The 22,869-nt window shown below is 45.3% G+C and overlaps 6 protein-coding genes across 6 annotated transcripts; 5 read left to right on the top strand and 1 right to left on the bottom strand.

Annotated features, from left to right (window-relative positions):
- Window positions 1-10,154: 10,154 nt before the first annotated feature.
- QC764_611280 (uncharacterized protein) lies at window positions 10,155-11,744 on the top strand (the record flags this gene model as incomplete). Its single annotated transcript, XM_062949609.1, has 1 exon — window positions 10,155-11,744. One exon carries the CDS (start codon window positions 10,155-10,157, stop codon window positions 11,742-11,744), a length of 1,590 nt encoding a protein of 529 aa, XP_062797020.1.
- An 893-nt stretch (window positions 11,745-12,637) lies between these two features.
- QC764_0087830 (uncharacterized protein) lies at window positions 12,638-13,125 on the top strand (the record flags this gene model as incomplete). The annotated part of the gene is made up of 2 exons (XM_062940891.1): window positions 12,638-12,739; window positions 12,796-13,125. The coding sequence occupies 2 exons, from the start codon at window positions 12,638-12,640 to the stop codon at window positions 13,123-13,125; spliced, it is 432 nt and encodes a 143-aa protein (XP_062797019.1).
- A 27-nt stretch (window positions 13,126-13,152) lies between these two features.
- On the top strand, window positions 13,153-13,835 carry QC764_0087820 (uncharacterized protein; the record flags this gene model as incomplete). The annotated part of the gene is made up of 2 exons (XM_062940890.1): window positions 13,153-13,379; window positions 13,445-13,835. The coding sequence occupies 2 exons, from the start codon at window positions 13,153-13,155 to the stop codon at window positions 13,833-13,835; spliced, it is 618 nt and encodes a 205-aa protein (XP_062797018.1).
- An 844-nt stretch (window positions 13,836-14,679) lies between these two features.
- QC764_611260 (uncharacterized protein) lies at window positions 14,680-16,454 on the top strand (the record flags this gene model as incomplete). Its single annotated transcript, XM_062949608.1, has 5 exons — window positions 14,680-14,807; window positions 14,896-15,556; window positions 15,630-15,681; window positions 15,740-16,218; window positions 16,275-16,454. 5 exons carry the CDS (start codon window positions 14,680-14,682, stop codon window positions 16,452-16,454), a joined length of 1,500 nt encoding a protein of 499 aa, XP_062797017.1.
- A 646-nt stretch (window positions 16,455-17,100) lies between these two features.
- QC764_611250 (uncharacterized protein) lies at window positions 17,101-19,097 on the top strand (the record flags this gene model as incomplete). Its single annotated transcript, XM_062949607.1, has 3 exons — window positions 17,101-17,428; window positions 17,486-18,281; window positions 18,339-19,097. The coding sequence occupies 3 exons, from the start codon at window positions 17,101-17,103 to the stop codon at window positions 18,925-18,927; spliced, it is 1,713 nt and encodes a 570-aa protein (XP_062797016.1). The 3' UTR covers window positions 18,928-19,097.
- A 355-nt stretch (window positions 19,098-19,452) lies between these two features.
- On the bottom strand, window positions 19,453-21,720 carry QC764_611240 (uncharacterized protein; the record flags this gene model as incomplete). The annotated part of the gene is made up of 1 exon (XM_062949606.1): window positions 19,453-21,720. One exon carries the CDS (start codon window positions 21,718-21,720, stop codon window positions 19,453-19,455), a length of 2,268 nt encoding a protein of 755 aa, XP_062797015.1.
- Between the last annotated feature and the right edge of the window lie 1,149 nt (window positions 21,721-22,869).

Genomic DNA, 22,869 nt, shown 5'->3' with positions numbered 1-22,869 from the left:
ATATACGCTTTACTTTATTGTATTCCTTAAATACCTTTTTAAATTTAGCTTTAAAAGTACGGTAGCTTTTAAAGTACTTTACGGTAATCTTCTTTTAATCCTCCGGCTCCTATTTATAATAATCGTCGAGGATAGGCTCGAACTATATAAAAGCCTTATCTTTAAGCCTAATAACTATAAAAATTACCTTTAACTTTTCGTTAGTAAATTAATTTAAGTATTAACGAAAATAAGTTTTAAACTAAATTAAAATTCCTTTAAGCTTTACCTTTTCTCCTTTATAGTGCTCCGGTACTAGGAACTTAATAGTCGATTTAAACGTAATCGAGATAGCGAAAATCTATTCCCGGGTCTATTAAGCTTCGTCCTCGAGTTTTTTAAGACGCTTAATAACCTACTTTACGGTAAAGGGTATATATCTAGAAAGTCCCTCGGCGCTTAGGTTAGGCGGGACGCCTTCTATTTAAATATTTTTAAGTTCGACTATAGTAATAAAAAGACGCTTTTAATTTATTTATAATAGAGTTAAAGTAAATATATAACGTGTAATGAACTCCTATTTAGAATCTCTAAAAGGAATATTAATTAAAGGTACTTCTAAATAATCCTAGTTCGGTATAGCTAAATAATATATAATAATAACTTATTTTTATTATAATAGTCTAAATACTAATGATTATAACTTATATTATATACTGCGGAATTATCTATCTATACCGGCCAGTTCCTCTATATATATAGTCCCGTGAACCGTAGACCGTTGATTTACAGACGGTCCTCGGTCCGCTCCTGATTAGCCGATGCCGGACCGTGGACCGTGAGCCCCACCGCGGTTCCCGGTCCCCATCTTATTAGTCCGTTGCCTATCTGGACCGTAAGCCCCGCTCGACGGCGCCGTCCAGTCTTGATTAGTCCCTTGTGGCCCCACTGTCTTCCAGAACCGTAATATATACCTATAGTTCCTACGAGTTATCTATAGCCGAATATCCTAATTAACTAATTAAATATTTTAATTAATCTTTATTAAACCGTAAATCTAATATCTTTTCTATATTATATTTTTATTTTTTATTTTCCGCTATTACTTATATATTAGCCTTATTTATATATAATACGGGTTTCAGAAGTGAAATATAAAAAGTATATGACTATAGACGTATTATACTAAGTAGTTCCAATGTGAATGCCGTTTACGATATCTTCCTCTTAACTTTAAATAGTTTTACTCTCCTATAGTCTAGCTTCTTACTAGGTTTTTTAGTATATAAATTATATATAAAAAGAAATACTATATTACTTTCTTTAAAGCGAACTCCTTCGAGCCTTTTAGTATTATAGTATTTCTATATTTTTTCTTTTATAAACTTTAGTTCCTACTTAAGTTTACCGTAAAATATATATATTTTAATTACCTTAACCCTAGCTTTAGGCACCTTAACTATAGATCCCTACCGTAGGTTTATTTCGTAGCCGAAATTCGTAAAGAACGGTATAGCTTTAATCGTTTTAGTTAATAATATATTATATATTAGTCATACCGTAAGTAATAGTTTAACCTAATCGTCCTACTCGAAATTAATATAATTCCGTAAATACTATTTTATAATTTAATTAAGCCGTTCCGTTAAACAGTTTATTTAAAAGTAGTAAGACGAAAACGCTTTATTTATTATCCCTAGCCTCGTTATTAACGCTCTTTAGAACTTCGATACGAACTTAATATTACGGTCCGTAATAAACTTTTTTAATTATATATATATTAATATAATATACTATAGTACTATATTCGCTAATTATTTTACCGATTAAATCTCTTTATAAGGCAGAAAGTATACCTATTTTATAAGCCTATCGATTACCGTTAATATACTATTATATTTAACGCCGGTTATTATATCTTTAAACTTTAATAATTCAATAATAAAGTTTATTATAATTAAACTCTATAACCGTTCTATTACCGGTAATAGCTTTAGAAATCTATAAAGTTTATACTTCGTAACCCTTATTCTCTCGTATATATAGTATAATTAAATAACTTCTTTAATATCGTCCTTAATCTTTAATTAATTAAAGTATTATTTAATCTTTTCTATAATCTTAACGATATTTATATATCCTCCGAACTTTAATATATAAATCTTTATAATTAATACCTTCTTATTACCTAGCTTTACGTACGTTTAATTCCTATACTATAATCTTCCCTAACTATCTTTCTAAATACCTTATAACTCTAGCTCTTTCTACTAATATTACTCTATAATATCGTTACTTAACTTCCTTTAATACTTATTAAAAGTAGCCTTCTTACAATATATTACGTAATACTTTATTTACGGCTATAGTAAATACTTAAAGATACTATTTAACGCTTCTTTAAATAGTAATAGTGACTCTCTAGATATATCTTTATAATAGTTAGCTCGCCGGCTAAGTACGTCTACTCTAGCGTTCTCCGAACCTTTTTTATAATTAATTTAGAAATTAAATTCCGAAAGGAACTTTAATTATTATATTTACCGCGCGTTAAGGACCTTCGTAATAGTAAAGTACTATAGATTTTTATAATCCGTATAAACTTATACTTCGTGTTTAATACTATTAAGGTATAGCCTCTACTCCTCGAACGCCTCGATAATAGTAAATAGTTCCTTATCGTAAATTAAATAGTTTTAACGTATTTCTTTAAATTTCTTTAAAAAAAAAGTTACTAAATATAGTTTATTATTATTATTTCGTTACCCTAGTTATTTACCGATTATATAGTTTAATATATTCGCTTCGACTTCGAACGGTCGATTAAGGTCTAGTAATTTAAGTACCGGGTCCTTTAAAATAGCCTCTTTTAACTTCTAGAAAGCCTGCTCTTTTTCCTGCCTTTACTAAAACTCTATATTTTTTTTAATTAAGTAATTAAGTAGTTTCGTAATACTTATATAGCCCCAAATAAATATTTAATAGAAATTTATAAACCTTAAAAATTCCTTAATATATATTTATAACTATAGCGTAAGCTAATCTTTAATTACCGTAATTTTCTTTAGTTTTATACGAACTTTATTTAGCGATATTAAATATCCTAGGTATATTATTTTTTATATATAAAACTCGCTTTTCTCTTTATTAATTAAAAGTCCGGTTTTATATAGCGCGTTAAATATTTTTTATATATATTACTTATACTTTTTTAAAATACGTAAATAAATAAAAACGTTATTAAAATAATATATTATTATTTTATCGAGGTACTTTTATATTATATAATTAACGAGAGATTAGAATATTATAGGCGTATTAATTAACCTAAATAGTATTATAAGATACTCGAAATAATTATAGGGTATACGAAACGCTATTTTCTATTCGTTTCTTTCTTTAATCTATATATAGGCGTACCCGATAGGTATATTTAAGCGTATAAAGTATTATACCCTTACTAATTAACTCCGTAATCTAGATATGAATAATAGTAAGTAATTATTTTTTACCGTTTCGTTATTATCTTTTTTCGGTATAAAGAATATAGGATATCCTATTAACGATATAGATTCTCTAATATATTTTCTTTTTAAGTTTTCGTTTAAGTACTTCCGTAGTTCCTTACTTTATTTATCGTTACTATAGTAAACTTTAAATAGCCGTAGTTTAACTTCTTTTTTTAATTTAATTTCGTAGTTCTATAGTCCTCGCTTTAAAAGCCTATTTAAATATTTAGCTATAAAGGTTAAGTATCCTCGATATTTTACCAGTATTACTTTTTTCTTACCCTTCTCTATATTATTATAATAAGCGTATTTATTAACTTTCGATATTTCTACTAACGTCGTTAACCTTATTTCCTTAATCTTACCGCTTATATCGATAAAGTATATTATTATTTTCTATACTCTTTACGGTAATACCGCAGAAGGTATTTATTTTATACTTTATTCTATACGTATTTTTAATCTTTTATCGTTAATTAAATACTTTTAAGATTCTTTTAGTCGTAAGTAGTTACTATCCCTCTAATCGATATTTAGGTTATAGTTTTTATACTATAGTTATTTTAGGATTATATTTTTCAAAGGTTTTATATTTATAATATTAAATATAATTAATATCGTTTTCCCTTCGACTAGAATATTTAAAGGTAGTATTTTCCTATAAACCTTTTACGTCGGAAATAGTCTTTATATAATAATCTATTTTTTTTTATAGTATACGGGCCTAATATACGAACTATAGCGAAATTAAATTCGTCTTTATATTACCGTTTACTAATACCACTACCTAAAGATCTTTTTAATACGTAATAATTTAAAAGCGTTTATCTTTTTTACCTCTTTCTTATACGGTAATAACTTCGCTAATAAGCGCTAAATCGTTATTCTATACTTTTACTTTACGCCGATACCTTTAAAGATACTATTCGTAATCCGTTAAAGGTTAACGGCCCCCGCGAAAGGCCGCGAATCGTTTCTTAAACAGTTATATTATTTAAAAGTATCTTCCTACTCCGGGTTATTTAATAATATAAAGTCTTTTAACTATACTTACTTAACTTCCTTCTATTTTCCGTTTTTAATATTTTCTCGTATTTACGCTCGATAATAGTTCTTTTACTTAATCTTAAGCGTTTTAGCTTAATAATATCGCTTAACTTTCTTCCGTAAATATATAGCGTACTTTAGGCTTAAGTATTATTTTAATATTATTTCCTCCTACGAATATATATTATTATCTATATTTTAACCGTTTATATATTCGACGTAATACCTCGTATACTTCGGTACGATCTATATAACCTAAAGGCTATCCTTTAGTTTAACTAAATCCTAAACCCTTTATAAAATATAATAATTTAGGTCCTTCTATTAAGCCTTTTTCTATTAGACTATAGTCCTTCTAATTAACTAAAGCTTACCCTCCTTATCTGCCTTACATATTAGCTTATAGCTATATAGCGACTTACTTTAATAGTATTTTATATATTTATATATAATATACTAAAACTAAAGTACTTTCCGATACTCTAAATACCTAGGATAAAGCTATATTATATCTCCTTTATAGGGTATATACTATATAAATATTAATATATTTTCTAGTAACTTTGCGATTTTAATACTAACGACCTTCTTACCTTTTTAGTACTCTTCTTAATTCTTATATAAAAGCTTTATAAATTATAATATATCTTATAAAACAATAATTCTATACTTACTATATTACTTTTTTAATATCGTTTATTTAATAGGTCCTTACGTAAGACCTTTACCCTTAGCGACCTCCGTAATAACTTCCGTAATAATTTATATTAGCTAATCCTATAATACTTATATCTAAAAATTTCTTTCCTCGTGCTTCGCCTTTAGCCTTTTTAGGACTTCCTTCACCTCCTAAAACTCTATATCTTCTTATCCGGTATATTAATTAAAGTCTTTCTTAAAGTTTACCGCTCCGCTTTATTAGTACCTAATAGCTACTACTTTTATAACCCTCGGTCCTTTCGATATAATAATTAATACGATCTCCTTTTTCTATCCGAGCCGTTTAAGTACCCTATAGTCCTTTTTAAAATATCTTACTTTACTATAATTAAAATATTTAAAGTTATCTTTACTTTAGCCCCAGCTTTACGGCCTTTATTACTATATAGCGTTAACGTCTATTAGTCCTAAGTATATAGTACCGGAGTAATTAATATTAAAATATTTTTACTTACGCTTATCGTTAAAACGGTTATTATTAAAGTATCCCTTATAGTTATTACCGTAAATACCTTTACTGTAATTTCTTTTCTCCGTATAACGCTCGAACTACCGATTATCGATCCGTATAGCTATATCGATATACTTATTAATAGTATCGAGCCTTAACTCTTTATATAATTTATCTTTTATCTTTTTTTTAAAGCTATAGTAAAAAAGCTATATTAATCCTTTATCGTTAATAGTATTACGTAGGCTATCGATCTTAAATTAAACCGCGTAGTTAACCGCTAAACGCGTTTAATATAGGCTTAAGAGCCTCTCTTATATATACTTTACTTTATCGTACTTCCTAAATATTTCTTTAAGCTTAGCCTTAAAGGCACGGTAGCTCTCGAAGTATTCTACGGTAATTCTCTTTTAATTTTCCGGCTCTTACTCGTAATAGTCGTTAAGAATAGGCTTAAATTACGTAAGAGCCTTATCTTTAAGCTTAATAGCCGCGAAAATTACTTTTAATTTTTTATTAATAAACTAGTTTAGGTATTAACGAAAATAGGTTTTAAACTAAATTAAGAACCCTCTAAACTCTACCTTTTCTCCTTTATAGCGCTCCGGTACCAGGAACTTAATAATCGATTTAGACGTAATCGAGATAGTAAAAATCTATTCCCGGGTCTACTAAGCCTCGTCCTCGAGTTTTTTAAAACGCTTAATAACCTACTTTGCGGTAAAGGATATAGGTCTAATAGAAGGTCCTTCGGCACTTAGGCTAGGCAGGACGCCTCCTATCTAAACGTTTTTAGGTCCGGCTATAATAGTGAAAAAACGCTTTTAACTTATTCGTAATAGAGTAAAAGTAAGTATATAACGTATAACGAACCCCTATTTAGAACCTCTAAAAGGGATACTAATTAAAGGTACTTCTAAATAATCCTAATTCGGTATAGCTAAACAGTATATAATAATAGCTTATCTCTATTATAATAGTTTAAATATTAACGATTATAACATATATTATATACTACGGAACTATCTATCTATACCAGCTAGTTTCTCCGTATATATAAACCTCTATCCTCCAGGTACCTCCGTACCTAGCTCACTACGCTTACTAGTAAGCCTGGCGATCCGTCCTAGCTCACTACGCTCACTAGTAAGCCAGGTAAGCCGGCTCACTTTTGCCAAGAGTAAGCGCCCCACTGTCCTGCAGGTCCGTCGTTTCCTCTTACCTAATTAGCCACCACGGCCGGCTGCAGTCTCTATCCTGCCTTACTATATAGTTAGTCTGTGACATTATCTCCTCGCGAATTTAAGGAGGAGATAAGGTAAAGGGCTACGAAAGGGCCGTAAAGGTTAAGGAAAGGACCATAATAAGTATATTAACCTATATTTTTCCTTTCTAGAACTTTCGTTATTTTTAAAAAGTAATTTATATTAGTTTTATATTTAAGGTATCCGAGGAAAATAAATATATTTTATTTTTTATTTATTTTTATATCGTTTAGCCTTTCAAGTAAAATTAATTTATAATCGATATAAATTAATACAATATATATAATAAAGGTACGGACTTATAATATTATTATTTAAGAAAATACTTTAAGCGGAAATAATATAATTATATATTATACTGAAATGATGAGAAAACACACAAACCAACTACAACACCACAAATATACCCTCAACAGGGTCTCTAAATAAACACACCTGCGTGACAGTAGCTCGCTCGCAGGCCGCACTCCACGTAGGACAAAGAAAAGACTTTATAGGCTCGCAGACCACATAATAAGCACCTAATCGGCCTGATTAGAGGGCCAGAACTGCCTGCACGCGTGCAAGGCACAAAAATATAAAGAAATAAAAGTCAATATCCTGTCTAAAATAGAATGCCCGAAGCAGACCGCTTATATATATGACCCCTGAACTCCCGAATCCTCCGAGAGCCCCACTTCTTTACTTAAACCCTCAGGCCTATAGCCGCACCCCAAACTAATACTAATAAAATTAAATTATTAGCTCGAGTATTATTTAAACTATATAGTTTATATATGTTAAATTTCTTACCCGGATTATTAACTATATAATATTAAATAGTTCCTTTAATAAGTCTATATTTATATTAAAATTATTTTATAATTTTTAAACGCGAAGTTAATAATTATTAAATAATATTTTTATTAAAACGGAAGAAAGACATTAAGCTATATAGCGGCTAAATCGTACTTATAGGCGAGGCTAGATTTAAGAAAAAGCGGCTAGAGTGTAGGTTCTGAACGGGATCTAAAGTCGTTAAATTGGCAGGTATAGCGAGCTTATACTCGTAAAGCGGGATAATAGGCGGGATCGAGGGCTTACTATTGTAAAGCGGCTCAGTCTAAATAATAGCAATTAAATCGTAGGTTGTTTAACGGTATCTAAAGCCAATCAATTGGCAGCCACGGAGGGCTTGCAGCGAGATCGAAACTTAAAAGTCATCTCGGCCGGAGAGAAATAAGTCGGTTAATGGAGGGTTTGCAGCGGAGTCGAAACTTAAAAGTCGTCTCAGCCGGGGAGAAAGGAGTCGGTTAATGGAGGGCTTACAGCGGGATCGAAACCCAACAATCGTGTGGAACGTTTGGACTTGTAGAGCGGCTCAGTTTGAGAGAATGGGGTTCGGGTGTTCAGCGAAAAACAATCAAAGACATCGAGTTCCAGGTTGGCACATAATGCAACCACTGGGACTTGTAAATGCGGCTGCATGTGAGACTGCAGTAGATATCCAAGGTACCTATGGCAGCGATGTGGGCTGGAGTTTGAGATCCCATAATATTTACTCTGACTGGGAAGTTGTAATTTAGATAAGGTGCAAGGCTGGCATTTGTAAAGCGACTTTGTTTAAAAGCAGCTCATGGGGTTCTTTGAGAATCGACCTGTTTATGCTGACCTCAATGATGACTCGGTGGACCTGAATTTGATCAGGTCATATCCTGGCGCCTTCCTAAACAGCTTTGAACGCTCGAAACCCGCCCTTCGGTGTAACATCTCCAGCAACGGTTAAACAAAGTTCTGGAAACTGCCCCGTACGTCCCTGCTTTCCGGTGTTATAAACAATTACCCTTACCTGAATTACACGGGATGCAGGTATGGAAAAAGGAAGTAGCAACGCAAGAGCTTCCAGCTTGCTGGATAGACTCTAATATAGATGATACTGAAGTTGAACTTTTCCTCTCATGATGTTGCTAGAACACAGGGAACCACTCGAATCTACACACTTTGAAGCCTCAGTTTGCTCAACGTCTCTAGATTCACTCTACTTACTTGATAATTTTCAAAATGGTTTCCACCCCCTCTCCTCGTACTTCCAACGGGCTCACCGACGCTCGTCTCAGAGCTGCTCGCTCGGCTGCTCGCTCGGCCGCTCACTCGACTGCTGTTGCGGCCCAGCAACGCTTCATGAGAACCTGGTTGTCGCTGCGTTCGAACGATCCCAGCACTGGCCTGGGAACGCCTGTTCCCGATGCTCTGGTTGGTTCGTCCAACTCTGGTGCCCCTGGTGCCCCTGGCACCCCTGGTACCTCTGGTACCTCTGGTTTGTTGCTCCCTGTTGCTCCTCTCCCTCTTGCTGGACATGATACGTTTAATCTGGGTGCAGTTCGTAGTATTGGCACCAGACCCCTTCCTGTGGCCCAAATAATTGATTCGGATGACGACGATAAGCCATTTGTTGGCTACAAACGACACCGTGACACTTCTAGACCGGCATCCCAGCCCAAACGCCAAACGAGAGACGTCGTCCTTGACAGCGAGGACGAAGATGATACCGGTTCCTCACCCCCTGCCCAGCCTGGTCTCTACCTTGGGGCCATTTTCGACAATGACCGGAAGCTCTCCCTTAGCGTCCCCGTTCCAGTTACCGGTTAACAAGACGACGACGACGACGACGACAACGACGAGCCTCTACGTGGTTCCAAGCGACGCCGGATCACATCCGGATCAAGATCCCAGCCCAAGAAGAGGAGACGAGTCGTCCCTGACAGTGACGACGAGGACAATGCTGTTGTCACGTAGGTCCCATCATCCTTTGGGTTTTCTTCCAAGTTCTAACCAAATGCCTTCGTTAGTTCAACGACACATGCTCAATGCCACGACGACGATGAGGAAGATGACACGCTTCTTGAGCCCGATGAGTTGGATTTGTTCGACCCCGAGGGTATTGTCGAGACGAACCCCCCTGAGACTGACCGCGACGATGATGACGACAACGACGACAACAGCACCAACCAGTCTCCAGGTCGTAAGCTAAACTTCCTCAAGGATCAGCCTCCGCCTGAGCTTTTTGCTGCCTTCGACCAACCAGTTGAGGATGCGACTTTCTTCCGTGCCATCTTGAGCTCAGCCTACCACTTTGTCCAGGATGCGGCTGCGCAACGCTTGAGGGGGTTCAGTGCTGAAGGCGGTAACGAACAAAGATTACCAATGAGTCGGAATTGGATCATCCACTACGCCCACCGCGGCGTCAAGGCTGATGAAGTCTTCGATCGGTATTTCAAAATGATCCCGTCGGCGACTCAGTCCATTCTCGGTTGCCTTTTCAGGAAGCCCAACCCTACTTCATCTGATCTACGCACTCTCCTGGATCTACCCCAGGTGCCCATGAATCTTTCGGTGCCCGGTGTGTATATCAACGTCCCCACGTCAGCCCCTCGTAACTCCGTCAAGGGTCTCTATGTCGGTTCTTCGTGTGCAACAACCGGCCGGAATGGTGGAGGTCTTCAGTCTCGGGTGAAAGAACATCGCGTCCAAGCCAAAAAGATACTTGGGGTGTCGAGAAGGGTTACCAAGAGCACTCACTATCAGTTATTGCGAGAACAAGGTGTTTCCTCCAACTTCTGCGTTCTCGCAATCTCCGCTATGAGGGACAGGGTCGAGTTGGACGTCTTTTCACTCGAAGGCATCTTCCAGTGTCTCCTCGATGTTGTGTTGCTCCCCGATGCTGGGCTCCACAGCAACCGGTTTCACAGTCCCTCGGTCATGGACTTTTTAGCGACAATCCGTCAACATGTATCGGCCAGCATTGGATCAGAGCTGCCCAGCTTCCGACACCTCGGCTTGAACCGTGCTTGGGTTCAATGCGGCGGTGTTCCTCGCGTTTCGTCTGGCAAGCTTCTGCATGAGGAATGGGTCAAGACCAACCCCGATATCTGTGGCGGCAAGTTTTGTGGTGTTCCGCGTCCGACTGACGGCCGAGAAAATGAGTGGCGTGGCATCATGGAAGCTGCATTGTGTCGGCGCTGTCGGCAACGACAAACGGTCACCGTCGGGCACGACTTTTACAATATGTACCCGAAGAAACAAAGAGCGATGGTTGGCGTCCCGGCTTTTGCATGGGGTCCAAAGGACCATGAGATTTTCCTCGCCGCAGACAACGCCAATGTCTGCCAGAACCCTTTCTGCGACGTCCCACGCGGAGATTTCAGGACCACCAGATTCAAGGGCTATTGCGAGCAGTCAAGATGTTCCTCCTGTGCACAGTATCTGGAGAAGCATGGAGTCGACAAGCCCGAGGGTTCATCACCACGACAACTCAAGAACCACCTCAATCCCAATGTTAAGGCCGAGAAACACCAGCTGCAGGCCGAGCAAGATGCCTATTTGGATGCGGGCAACGAGGACAAGTGCCAGAACGACAATTGCGGCTTCCCGGTCCCCCCTTGGATGGTGAGAGATGCGTCAATTCGGTTCGGACGAACCAGGCAGGTGTTGGCGGAGAATGATGTTCAATTTCATGGTCTCCGCGAAGAAACTCTCTGCCATCCTTGTCATTCGTACAAAACTAGGAACAAGGGGGAGGTGTCACCAATGGGCGCATTTCGAACTGCTGGTAGTGTGTGGCTCAAGGCAGGGGTCAAGATGGGAAAGAAAGATGTCTGTGTCGACTGTGGAGAGCCTCGTCCAGAGAATTGGGAAAAGGACCGTTCGTTGTTTATGCACTTTGGGAGATATGCAAAGTGTCGAAATTGTTCAAGGCGCCAAAAGTACAAGGAGAAGAAGGCGGCGAAGCGATAATGGGTTGCTGATGAGGCGGGAGGAGGATCTGATGTTGTCGCTGTGGTGTATTGTTTCCTGTCTTTTCATGCCACGGGGTGGTCATCATCATCGTCGTTGTTGGTGCGTGTCTTTCCCGCCTCTCTCGTTTATGGGTTGATGGTCGTTCGTCATTGTCCTTGGTGTGTGTCTATCCCGCCTCTCCCGCACCACTGGTGTGTGTTTGTTCTGGCCTCGCCTGTTTATGGGTTGAGTGCGTCATTGTCTTTGGTGCATGTTTTCTGCCCTCCTGCCCTCATGGGTTGCTTGAGGATTTACCGGGGACGTTGGTTGGTGTTGATCTTCGCGGCCTTTGCGGGTCGATAGAGGATGCCTCCACTCCTCCGGGTTTGGTTGGATTCTTGGGGACGTTTGACCGGTGTTGTTCCTCCACTCCTCTGGGTTTGGTTGGGTTCTTGGGGACGTTAGTCGGTGTTGATCTCTCACCTTTATGGGTCGGTGAGCATCGATCACCTATGAGGGTGATTCGGGTCATCTGTGTGGGTGATCCAGCTCTATCATCTGTTTGGGTGGTTGAGCAGCTCTCACCTTTCATGGGTTGGTTGAGCGGGCGGCCAGTGCTCTGGTACCTCGGTGCCATCACGTCCTCCTCTTTCGAGAGATCCCTTGGCCGGGACGGGCATCGAAATCGGACTCTGCAACCTCCACGTGGTGTTGCCTGGAAATCCAGTCTTGTGACTGAGAGCCAATGTAGAGACGTATTTGCTGTGGTGATTGCTGGGGTCGAACTGTTGGATATAATTGTTGATGGTTGGTTGTTGGCGGTTGATTACTTCAGCGGGGATTATAGGGGGGAGAGCGTGATATCCAGGATTAGGACATGGCGGCAATCTAAATGCGGAGTCATTTCGACGATGACTTTGCTCGGAACTGTCTTTGTTGCGGGAAGAGTGTACAGCAGAGTCATTTCGATGGGCAAGATCTATCTTGACGACTACATCACTCTGTTTTCCATTGTAAGTCCAGGCGACCCCAAGATCCAGCAGGGGGATAGAGAAACTCACGAGTACAGTGTCTATGCATTATCTACGTCGGCCTTGCTGGCGCCGCCATCTCCCATGGCGGCGGCAGACATTTGGACACGCTGAGCCAGGAGGACGTCAAAAAGGCCCTGTATTACACCGTTATTTCCTTCGTTCCTGGCGTGTCATCCTTCACGATCTCCAAGTTTGCCGTCGTCGTTTTGCTGCGCAAACTGCTGAACCCGGGGCGCGCCCACCGCATTGTCATGTGGATCGTCTCGATCATCTACGGCCTCCTCGCCCTCGGTATGCTCGTCATCAACTTCGCCCAGTGCACCCCGGCCCGCGCCCAGTGGCTGGAGGCTGATGGGAAATGCTAGGACCGGCAAATCACCGTCGACTATGCCATGGCGCTGGGAATCTATTCCGTTCTTTTCGACTTTTACCTCGCCATATATCCCACTGTCGTTCTGTTCCAACTGCAGCTCAACTGGAGGAAGAAGCTGGCTCTTTCCTCGTTGGGTTTCGGATATTGCGCTGGTGTCATCACTTGTTACAAGTGCTACACGCTGAGTGGCCTCCTGGAGGTCAAAGACTTTACATACACGGTCGACGATGTGGTTCTTTGGACAAAGTAAGTGAAAGATCAGTGCAGTTGGGGACGCAAAGAGGAGGATGGAGTGCTAACTTGGTACACAGCATTGAAGCCAACTGTGTCATCATCGGCGCCTGCATCCCCTGCCTTTACCCTCTGATCCGGAAGGTGTTTGGCAAGTCTGCTCTCGGAAGCTCCGCCCGGCCGACAGGCAACTCTAAGTCAGCCGGCCTCCGCGGAGGGAGCACCGGACCGAGCAACACTGTCATTACCATCGGGTCTTATGCAAAGAACAAGGGCCGCAAGCGTGGCAAGTCGGGGTCGCACATGGCCTCCAACCTCGACACCATCAACGACCTGGATGCCGACGGCAAGTACATCATCCTCGAGGAGCGGTCGTTCCACTACAGCACCACGGAGCTGACTGCACAGGACACCGTTGCAGCAAATTCCCAAGTGGCGCAAACGAAAGCAGCAAGGCAAGAAGGCTGGTAATCTGGACCAGGGCGTGGGGACCGAGGTGGTGGAGACGAGCGGGCAGACGGGATCGAGGGAGTGTCCAACTGATGTCTTTCATTAAAAGAGCATTCTGTTTATTTCTACCAGTGCCGAGTTGTTGTTATGATACCCAATGATACCACCAGTAAAGCGCAAGCAATCCACTTATATCCAAACAGTACAGAGAGCACAGAGTAATTTGATGTCGCTGGGAAAAAAGACGCGACGGGGAATTTGTCATGCTGCAGGTACCCCGGGTGGCGCACAGATCACTGACGTCGTTCACTCCCAGGTCCGTCTCTCGAGAAACTTCCTTTTTTCTTCCCCAGCAATTCTTGCCCTAACAGACAACCATCCACGATAATCACACGACGACGGGAGGCAGACTCAGACAGCCAACCAACTGCAAAATCAACAAACGCGCAATCGGGCAGGCGACCTATCACAGGTGGGCCTCTCTCCGCACTGCAACGACGAGACAACGGCGGGGCCAAGCGCAGTGTTGATGCTTGGTAACTCCAAGCTCCCTCGACCTTCCCGATCAGAGCTTCCCTCCGGTCCGATTCCCCATATTCCCGCGCTACCGAACTGGGACCCTCGAACTGCTGTCCTACCACCTGCCGCATCCCGATACCACAAGACATGCATGCATCGCAACCGCCATTCACACCTACCACCTGCCGCAAACCCAGAGAAAATAGATGATCGCCATGTCGTGGCCAGCGCGGGGAAGGTCGGGTGCCATGGGAGCAGATAAAAGCTGGAGGTCTGCCCGTGTCACGCTGTGCCGTGTCTGGTGTTTGGCTGTCGGTCCTTTTTGCGGAATATTGTTACTGGCATCATGAAGTTCCTCCAGACTGCCACGGCCCTTGCATCGTTGGCTTCGGCTGTTGCCGCCAACGGTGGACCGGGCAAGCAGAAGCCCTTGATTAACTCCAAGAAGCTCCAGTCCGAAATCACCACAAAGGGGTAAGGGCCCTTGATTCCTATCCGCTAGTGCTGCTTTAATCCTTGGCCTGGGCACTGCTAACGTTGGGGTGCCTGGGCGCCGTCGCAGCCTCATGTTCAATCTCGAACAACTGAACACGATCGCTTTTGCCAACGGTGGAAACCGCGCCTTCGGCCTTCCGGGATACGCCGCCTCGGTCGATTTCGTATGGTCTCAGATCTCCAAGGTCAAGGGCGCCAAAGCATGGAAGCAAGATTTTCCAGCTCTGTTCAACTTTGTCGAGTCCATCTCGCTCAAGGTTGCCGGTGAGGACATCTACGTCTACGGCCTGACATACTCCCCATCCACGAGCGCCGAAGGTATCACGGCCGAGATTGTGGCCGGACCTGAGGGTGCCGCTGGGTGTGATGATGCTTCCTACGACGATCTGGACGTGAAGGGCAAGATTGTGCTGGTCCAGAGGTTCCGTTGCCCAACCGGCGGTACCCTTGCCGGAAGGCTGCTACCTGCTGCCCGTGCCGGCGCCGTGGCTGTCATTATCTACCATGATATTACCACCAATGTGACGGCCGGCTCGCTGTCGGCCCCCAACCCCGAGCACGTTCCTGGTGGCTTCATCAACCTGGTTGACGGCGAACGTATCAAGACGCGTCTTGCTGCCGGCGAGACTCTGGAGGCTACCTTCCAGCAGACCCAGGTTATTGAGACGAGGATTACACAAAATGTGTTTGTGGAGCTGGAGGGTGGTGACAAGGACAATGTCGTCGTGGTAGGTGGCACTTTTGCTGGGACCTTGACGGTGTAGACATTTGCATGCCAACTGACGACGTGTGTGTAACCAGCTCGGGGCACACTTGGACAGCGTGCAAGCTGGTCCCGGTATCAATGATGACGGTAAGACGATGCACCGCGCTCAGGTTGTTCTCAGGATAGTTAGCTGACAAAGCCCCAGGCTCCGGCACCAGTCTGCTTCTTGAGCTGTTCAAAGCTGCCAGCAACTATCGCACCAAGAACAAGGTCCGTTTTGCCTGGTGGGGTGCCGAGGAGAACGGTCTCCTTGGATCTCGCTTCTACACGCAGAGCCTCACCACCAAGGAGGCCGACCAGATTCTGGCCTACCTCAACTTTGACATGGTTGCTAAGGGTTTCATCGGCGTCGGCGATGCTGATGGCAGTTCGCACGGCAGCGTTGGGCCCCCGGGCTCCGAGGTCATCGAGCGCATCTACAACGAGCACTTCCAGAAGCAGGGCATTTCCGTCACCCCAGCTGTGGTCACCAACGGGAGCGACTACGCTTCGTTTTGGCAAGTTCTGAACAAGCCTTTTGGATTCCTCCACACTGGAACCGGGGTGGAGCAAGACCCGTGCTACCATCAAGCGTGTGACACGATCAACAATCCTGACCCCAAGACCATTACCATTAACGCCAAGGTTAGCCGTTGTGCACATGTCTCGAGAAAATCAGAGTTCTGACGCGAATATTCTAGGCTGCTGCACACATGCTGAGCGTTCTGTCCGTCGACGGCACCAAGCTTATCCCCAAGACCAAGCAAAAGGCATCCATGGTCGCCGCTATCCGCATGCGCGACGTGGGACCAGATGTTGTCCGTATCGAGGAGCTCGAGGCACTGGGCGAGAGACACCTGGGATGCGGCCATGATATCTAAACCAACTCCTGGAGTCACATTGTTGGCCTTGTAGTTCACTCGGATGATAGCAGGGGTAACGCCACAGCCATGCCATAGCTTCTAATCGTAATATTACCAGATGCTCATTTTCAGCCAAACAGATTTGCAAATAGCAGAACACACCTTTCCACGTGCATGATCTCGATGATTATGCTAGGTACTCAGGCTCATCTGGCAATTTCCGCTGTCGAAATCGTTGCGGTTGTCCCCACGTGTCGCCACTGATAGGGCATCGGCTGCTGTTTCGGGAAGGCCATCTTGGCACGACTCGGACGCCTAAACGGGAAGGTCGGACAGGTTTGTGCTCTGCTGGTTCATCATCAGCTCATTCCAGTCAGCATCCCCGAGCCAGTGAGAGGTCAACTCTCAGCTCTAGAATGGTTCACAAGCTTGAGGCTGCCATCCTCGGAACCGATAGACGACATCGAGGTTCCATGTCGCCGTGTCGATCATTGTCATACACCGCATTCCAGGGACGGGTATAATAACCCAAGGCGCGAGTTCTGTTGCAATGCGTCTCTTCTGTCCCATCCTTGGCGCTGTTGTCTGTTCCTCATAGGCCCGGTTCATGTCACTCGTTTTTTGCCTCTGAGTGAGCTCCATCGTCTGTAAACCAGCGTACAAGATGAATTCCCTCAAGGGCCTGCTCTTGTGGGCAGCAGTTGCCACGGCTGGCTCTATCGCTCTCGAGGAAGTGGGGTCTCCGGAGCACCTCGTGAGCCGCCGCAAGTTCTCCAAGCGCTTCATCGACGACAATGGCAACTACAACATTTCATTCTACCATCTCAATGACGTCCACGCCCATCTCGACGAGTTTTCCTCCTCAGGCACCGACTGCACTCGTCCAGAGAGAGGCTGCTACGGTGGTTACGCCCGCATCAAGCATGTCCTCAGCGAATCCCGCCCTTCGCACCCGGACTCGTTGCTCCTGAACGCCGGTGATGAGTTTCAAGGTAAGTTTGAGGTCCAAGGTGGAATATCAAGTGATTTGGATTGCTGACTTGGAGTAGGTACCATGTTCTTCTCATACTATGGCGGTTCGAAAATCGCCGAGACGCTCAACCAGATCGGCTTTGATGCCATGACGTTGGGGAACCACGAGTTTGACCGCGGCGATGATCACCTGGGCGAGTTCCTTGACAACCTGACCTTTCCTATTGTCAGCGCCAATATAAAGTCCGACCATGCGGTTCTGAACAAGACAATCAAGCCTTTTCACTATTTTGAACAGTACGAGCTGGCCGTCATCGGTGTCACGACCGAGACTACGCCAGGAATCGCCAATCCCGGCCCGGGAACGACGTTTGAAGATCCTGTGAAAAGCGTACAGGAGACGATTGACTACTTGAGAGGCGAACTGGGAGTGAAGAGGATCGCGGCGTTGACTCACATTGGATATGAGGAGGACCAGAGGCTCGCGCGAGAGACTAAGGGTCTGTACTTGATCATGGGCGGCCACAGCCATACCCCACTGGGAGACTTTGCCGGTGCCGTGGGCAAGTACCCAACCATTGTTGAGAATTCTGAGGGCGAAGAAGTCTTCATCGTGCAGGCTTACCGCTGGGGAGAATATCTCGGCTACATCGATGTTACCTACGACACGGATGGAAGAGTCATGGATTACCATGGTGCGCCGGTTCACCTGACCAACACAACAGTCCAAGATGAGGATCTTCAGAGCCAGATTGACCAGTGGAGGAAGCCGTTCGAAGAGTTTGCTGCCCAAGTCGTAGGAGAAAGCTTGGTGGTGCTAGATCAGTCTCGTTGCCTGTTGGAGGAATGTTTGTTGGGAAATTTCATGGCCGAGTAAGTTGCCCTCGCAGTAATGTGTCCGTGACGTGGGCTGACGGTGGGAACCTGCAGCGCCATGCTTCAATACCGAGTCAACAACACCACCCCCGAGACTGCCCCGGCCTTTGCGCTCATCAATGCCGGCGGTGTTCGTTCCACTATCGATGAAGGCCCCATCACCAGAGGGGAGGTCCTCACGTCCTTCCCCTTTGGAAATGCCATCGTCGAGATCTCCATGTCCGGTGAACGCCTGTGGTCGACTCTCGAGGGCATCATGTCCAAAGTCAACCAGGTCAATGGCCGTCCCGTGACCTCTCTGTTACAAGTCAGCCGCGGAATTGTCATCGAGTACAACCCTGATGCAACTGCAACAACGAAGCTGGTTGCTGTCACGATTGGCGGCAAGCCCTTGGACAAGACTGCCGAGTATCGGATCGTGACACTTGATTTCCTCGCAGGTGGGGGCGATAATTTCTTTGACCCCCCTTTTACCAACCCCATCGTTCTCGACACACAAGACCAGGTTTTGGTGGACTACATCGGGTACAAGACCCCTGTTGATATCAAGTTGGAGGGCAGAATCAAGCCGATCAGCCGATGCAGACAAAAGTTTCTAGCCCGGAACGCGAAGCGGATGTTGGACCCGACCCGGGGACTCTAAGTGTTTAATGTCTCTCGTCTCCCACACATTCTAATGCATGATGATTTTTATATGACGAACTTGAATGATGAGTTAGTTGATGTGCTTGGCTGTCAGTGACAGGTATTATAGAGATATATACCACCTTGCCTACCCTGGGGGTAGGATGTCCTTCTGTATCAAGAACAAGATGGTTCACCATTTTGCCGATTGTTTGTTGTGTGTTATCAAAGCATGTAATTCTGAGGATATAGGTCACTAATTGTAGTACCAAAAGGAGTATTCATTTGAAAAATGGGCGAACCCATATGCGAACTTTGATATTTGTTCCAGATATGTTCGCTTGAATCAACGAAAAACACCACAACACATTTTGGGGCCCAGTAAGTTATTGATCTGGCATGGCTTCCCGCCGCTGACATACAGCCCTGACCCCTATGATCAGAACGGCAAAACAAATTATACCCTGGACAAGCCTTCAGAAAATTAATTCATTGACTCATTGACGGCATTACAGTCCTGCCATGATACACAGCTGTTTTCAACTTAGAGCTTAGGGCTCGATCCAGCACCCTGCTCGAGGTCAAACCGATCAAGGTTCATGACCTTATCCCACGCCGCCACAAAGTCCTTGACAAACTTCTCCTGACCGTCAGCACTACCATACACCTCAGCGATGGCGCGGAGCTCAGAGTGGGAACCAAAGATGAGATCGGCACGAGTTCCGGTCCACTTCTTTTGGCCAGTCGCACGGTCCTTGCCCTCAAAGACCTCATCCTTGCCATCAACGTTGGTCCACTCGGTGTTGGGATCCAAAAGGTTAACAAAGAAATCATTGGTGAGCTTGCCCGGTTGGGCAGTGAAGACACCATGGTCGGAGCCATCATAGTTGGCACCGAGGACTCTAAGACCGCCAACAAGCACGGCGAGTTCGGGTGCCGTCAGAGTCAAGAGGTGAGCCCGGTCAACGAGGTACTGTTCAGTCTTGACGCGGTCATTGCCATGACCATAGTTGCGGAAGCCGTCGGCATATGGCTCGAGATGCTCAAACGAATGGACATCAGTCTGCTCCTGAGAAGCGTCGGTGCGGCCGGGGGTGAAGGGCACCGACACACCGGCAGCTTGCTCCAGGGCAGCAACACCACCCAGGACAATGACATCGGCGAGCGACACTTTCTTGCCACCCGTAGCCTGCTCGTTGAATCTCTTCTGCACGTCCTCCAAGGCTCTAAGGACCTCGGCCAATTGGGCAGGGTTATTGACCTTCCAGTCCTTCTGAGGAGCCAGGCGGATACGTGCGCCATTAGCACCACCGCGCTTATCACTGCCACGGAAGGTAGAGGCGGACGCCCAAGCGGTTGAGATGAGCTTCTGCGGCGCAAGACCAGTGGCAAGAATCTCGCGCTTGATGGCAGCAATATCGTTATTATCGATTACGGGGTGGTCAAGAGGGGGTAGAGGATCCTCCCACAAAAGAACCTCGGATGGGATCTCGGGGCCGAGCCAGCGCGACCGAGGGCCCATGTCACGGTGGAGCAGTTTGAACCAGGCGCGGGCAAAGGCGTCGGCGAACTGGTCAGGGTGCTCCAAAAAGCGACGAGAGATCTTCTCGAAGCCGGGGTCGAAGCGGAGAGATAGATCGGTGGTCAACATACGCGGGAGGTGCTTCTTGTTAGGGTCATAGGCATCGGGGATAAAGGGTTCCGCATTCTTGGCCACCCACTGGTTGGCACCAGCTGGAGACTTGGTGAGCTCCCACTCGTACTTAAAGAGGTACTCAAAGAACTGGTTGGTCCACTTGGTAGGGTTCTTAGTCCAGATAACTTCGAGGCCAGAGGTGATAGTGTCTGGGCCCTTGCCCGACCCATACTTGTTGCTCCAGCCAAAGCCTTGCTGTTCGATAGAGGCTGCCTCAGGTTCGGCGCCAACATTATCGGCCGGGGCAGCGCCGTGTGTCTTGCCAAAAGTGTGACCGCCGGCAATCAGGGCCACCGTCTCCTCATCATCCATAGCCATACGGCCAAAGGTGACGCGAATGTCACGAGCGGCAGCGACAGGATCGGGGTTGCCATCGGGGCCTTCGGGGTTGACATAGATCAAACCCATGTGGGCAGCAGCAAGAGGGGACTCGAGGTCGCGGTTGTGGATGTCGGTGTGGTTCTTTTTGGATTCGTCGCCCGAGACGATTCCCTTGCCGGCAATGCCCTCCTGGCCGTGGGCGTAGCGAGCTTCGTTACCCAGCCATGTTGTTTCGCCACCCCAATAGGCAGACTCGTCGGCCTCCCACGTGTCGGGGCGACCACCGGCAAAGCCAAAGGTCTTGAAGCCCATGGACTCGAGGGCGACATTGCCCGTCAGGAGCATGAGATCGGCCCAAGAAATCTTGTTGCCGTACTTTTGCTTGATGGGCCACAGCAGGCGACGGGCCTTGTCGAGACTGACATTGTCGGGCCAGCTGTTGAGAGGAGCGAAGCGTTGCTGGCCCTGACCACCACCTCCACGACCGTCAAAGACCCGGTAGGTGCCGGCGCTGTGCCAGGCCATTCTGATGAAGAGACCACCATAGTGTCCAAAGTCGGCAGGCCACCAGTCCTGCGAGTTTGTCATGAGGTCGGTAAGGTCTTTCTTGAGGGCATCGTAGTCGAGAGACTTGAAGGCGGCAGCGTAGTTGAACTCCTTGTGGAAAGGATCGGAGGCGGCCGTGTGCTGGCGGAGGATGTTGAGACGCAGCTGGTTGGGCCACCAATCAATGTTGCGTGTCCCGCCGCCGGCGACGTTGGCGGACTTGGTGTGATTGACCGGGCACTCTCCCATGTTTGCAGTATACAAAACAAACCTAGGTTGCTGATGTATGTGTTGGGGGTGTTGGGGGTATTGGGGGTGTTGGGGGTGTTGGGGATGTTGGGGGATGATTGGCAAGAAAATAAGAGGAGGTTCAGGAAGGTGGAAAGTTATGGTGGAAGAGGAGGGGTCACTACATATGGACTTGAAAGAAAGGCACGCCGGAGGGGTCCGATGGAAGCACGGAAGCTGCAGATCGCCGTCGAAGCATCTGGATCTTAGAACAGTCCCCGACCCCGCTCTTCTCCGGACAAGCACACGCAAACACCAAGTACCGCCCAGCCTGTCACGTCAAACCCCGCATGGTGAGGGGCAAGATCGCGACATTTTGCCCCGCTTCCTCCCTCGACGTGGCCATCCCATCTATTCCGTGCACCAGGGAAGGCATGAATATTCAGCAGTCGCCTTCGCGAGTACTGAACACGGTGTCGCTTTGAATGCTGTGGCAATCTACTGCTACCCACCTACGAAGAAGGGGTCCCTTACATCGGTATGTAAGCCCAAAAGACAGTGCAGCTTTCCATCGGGGCTTGCCACGGGTGTCGTTGCCCTGTGCTGCCCGGGGAGCTTTGGTCGCCAGAGAGGTGCCCATCAACGGCCTTGATGAGATGCAATGATGCTGATTGGTGGGGTGCCTCGTGCTCGGGGTTCGGATGTAGGACGGAAATGCTGTTGAGCTTCCATATTGGCTCTCTTGTCCGTCTTTGCATATCAGGATAGCCATTCACGCCATTCCGCTACGTTGTCGATGGGAGCTCTTCGCGGGACGGGAGAACAGATGGAGGCGGGACCTTTCGATGCCAAGGCCGTTGCTGGCAGGGGTTTTAATAGCTTGCCCCGCATTCGCGTCATGGCAACTGGTCCACCTATTCATGGTCTGGGAATAGCTTCAAACTTTAACTTAGCTTCCCATATTTCGCCAGTAACGAGGACGCTTTGTCAGACGTGTACTGTACGTAAGCGGCTCACATCGGAGAACTATGGGGTACTCTCGGAAACTCGTTGGGCCGTGGGTGGAGATAGTCGGCTTTACAAGATACTCCAAGCCTTGGTTTGTAGGCATGTGGCGGACAGAATAATTGGTACTGCAAGTTAGTTATACACAAATTAACACCTTTTTAA

The sequence above is a fragment of the Podospora pseudoanserina genome, chromosome 6 (genome assembly GCF_035222485.1).
Source record: "Podospora pseudoanserina strain CBS 124.78 chromosome 6, whole genome shotgun sequence".
NCBI lineage: Eukaryota > Fungi > Ascomycota > Sordariomycetes > Sordariales > Podosporaceae > Podospora > Podospora pseudoanserina.
This window is presented reverse-complemented; position numbering and strand designations above follow the sequence as displayed.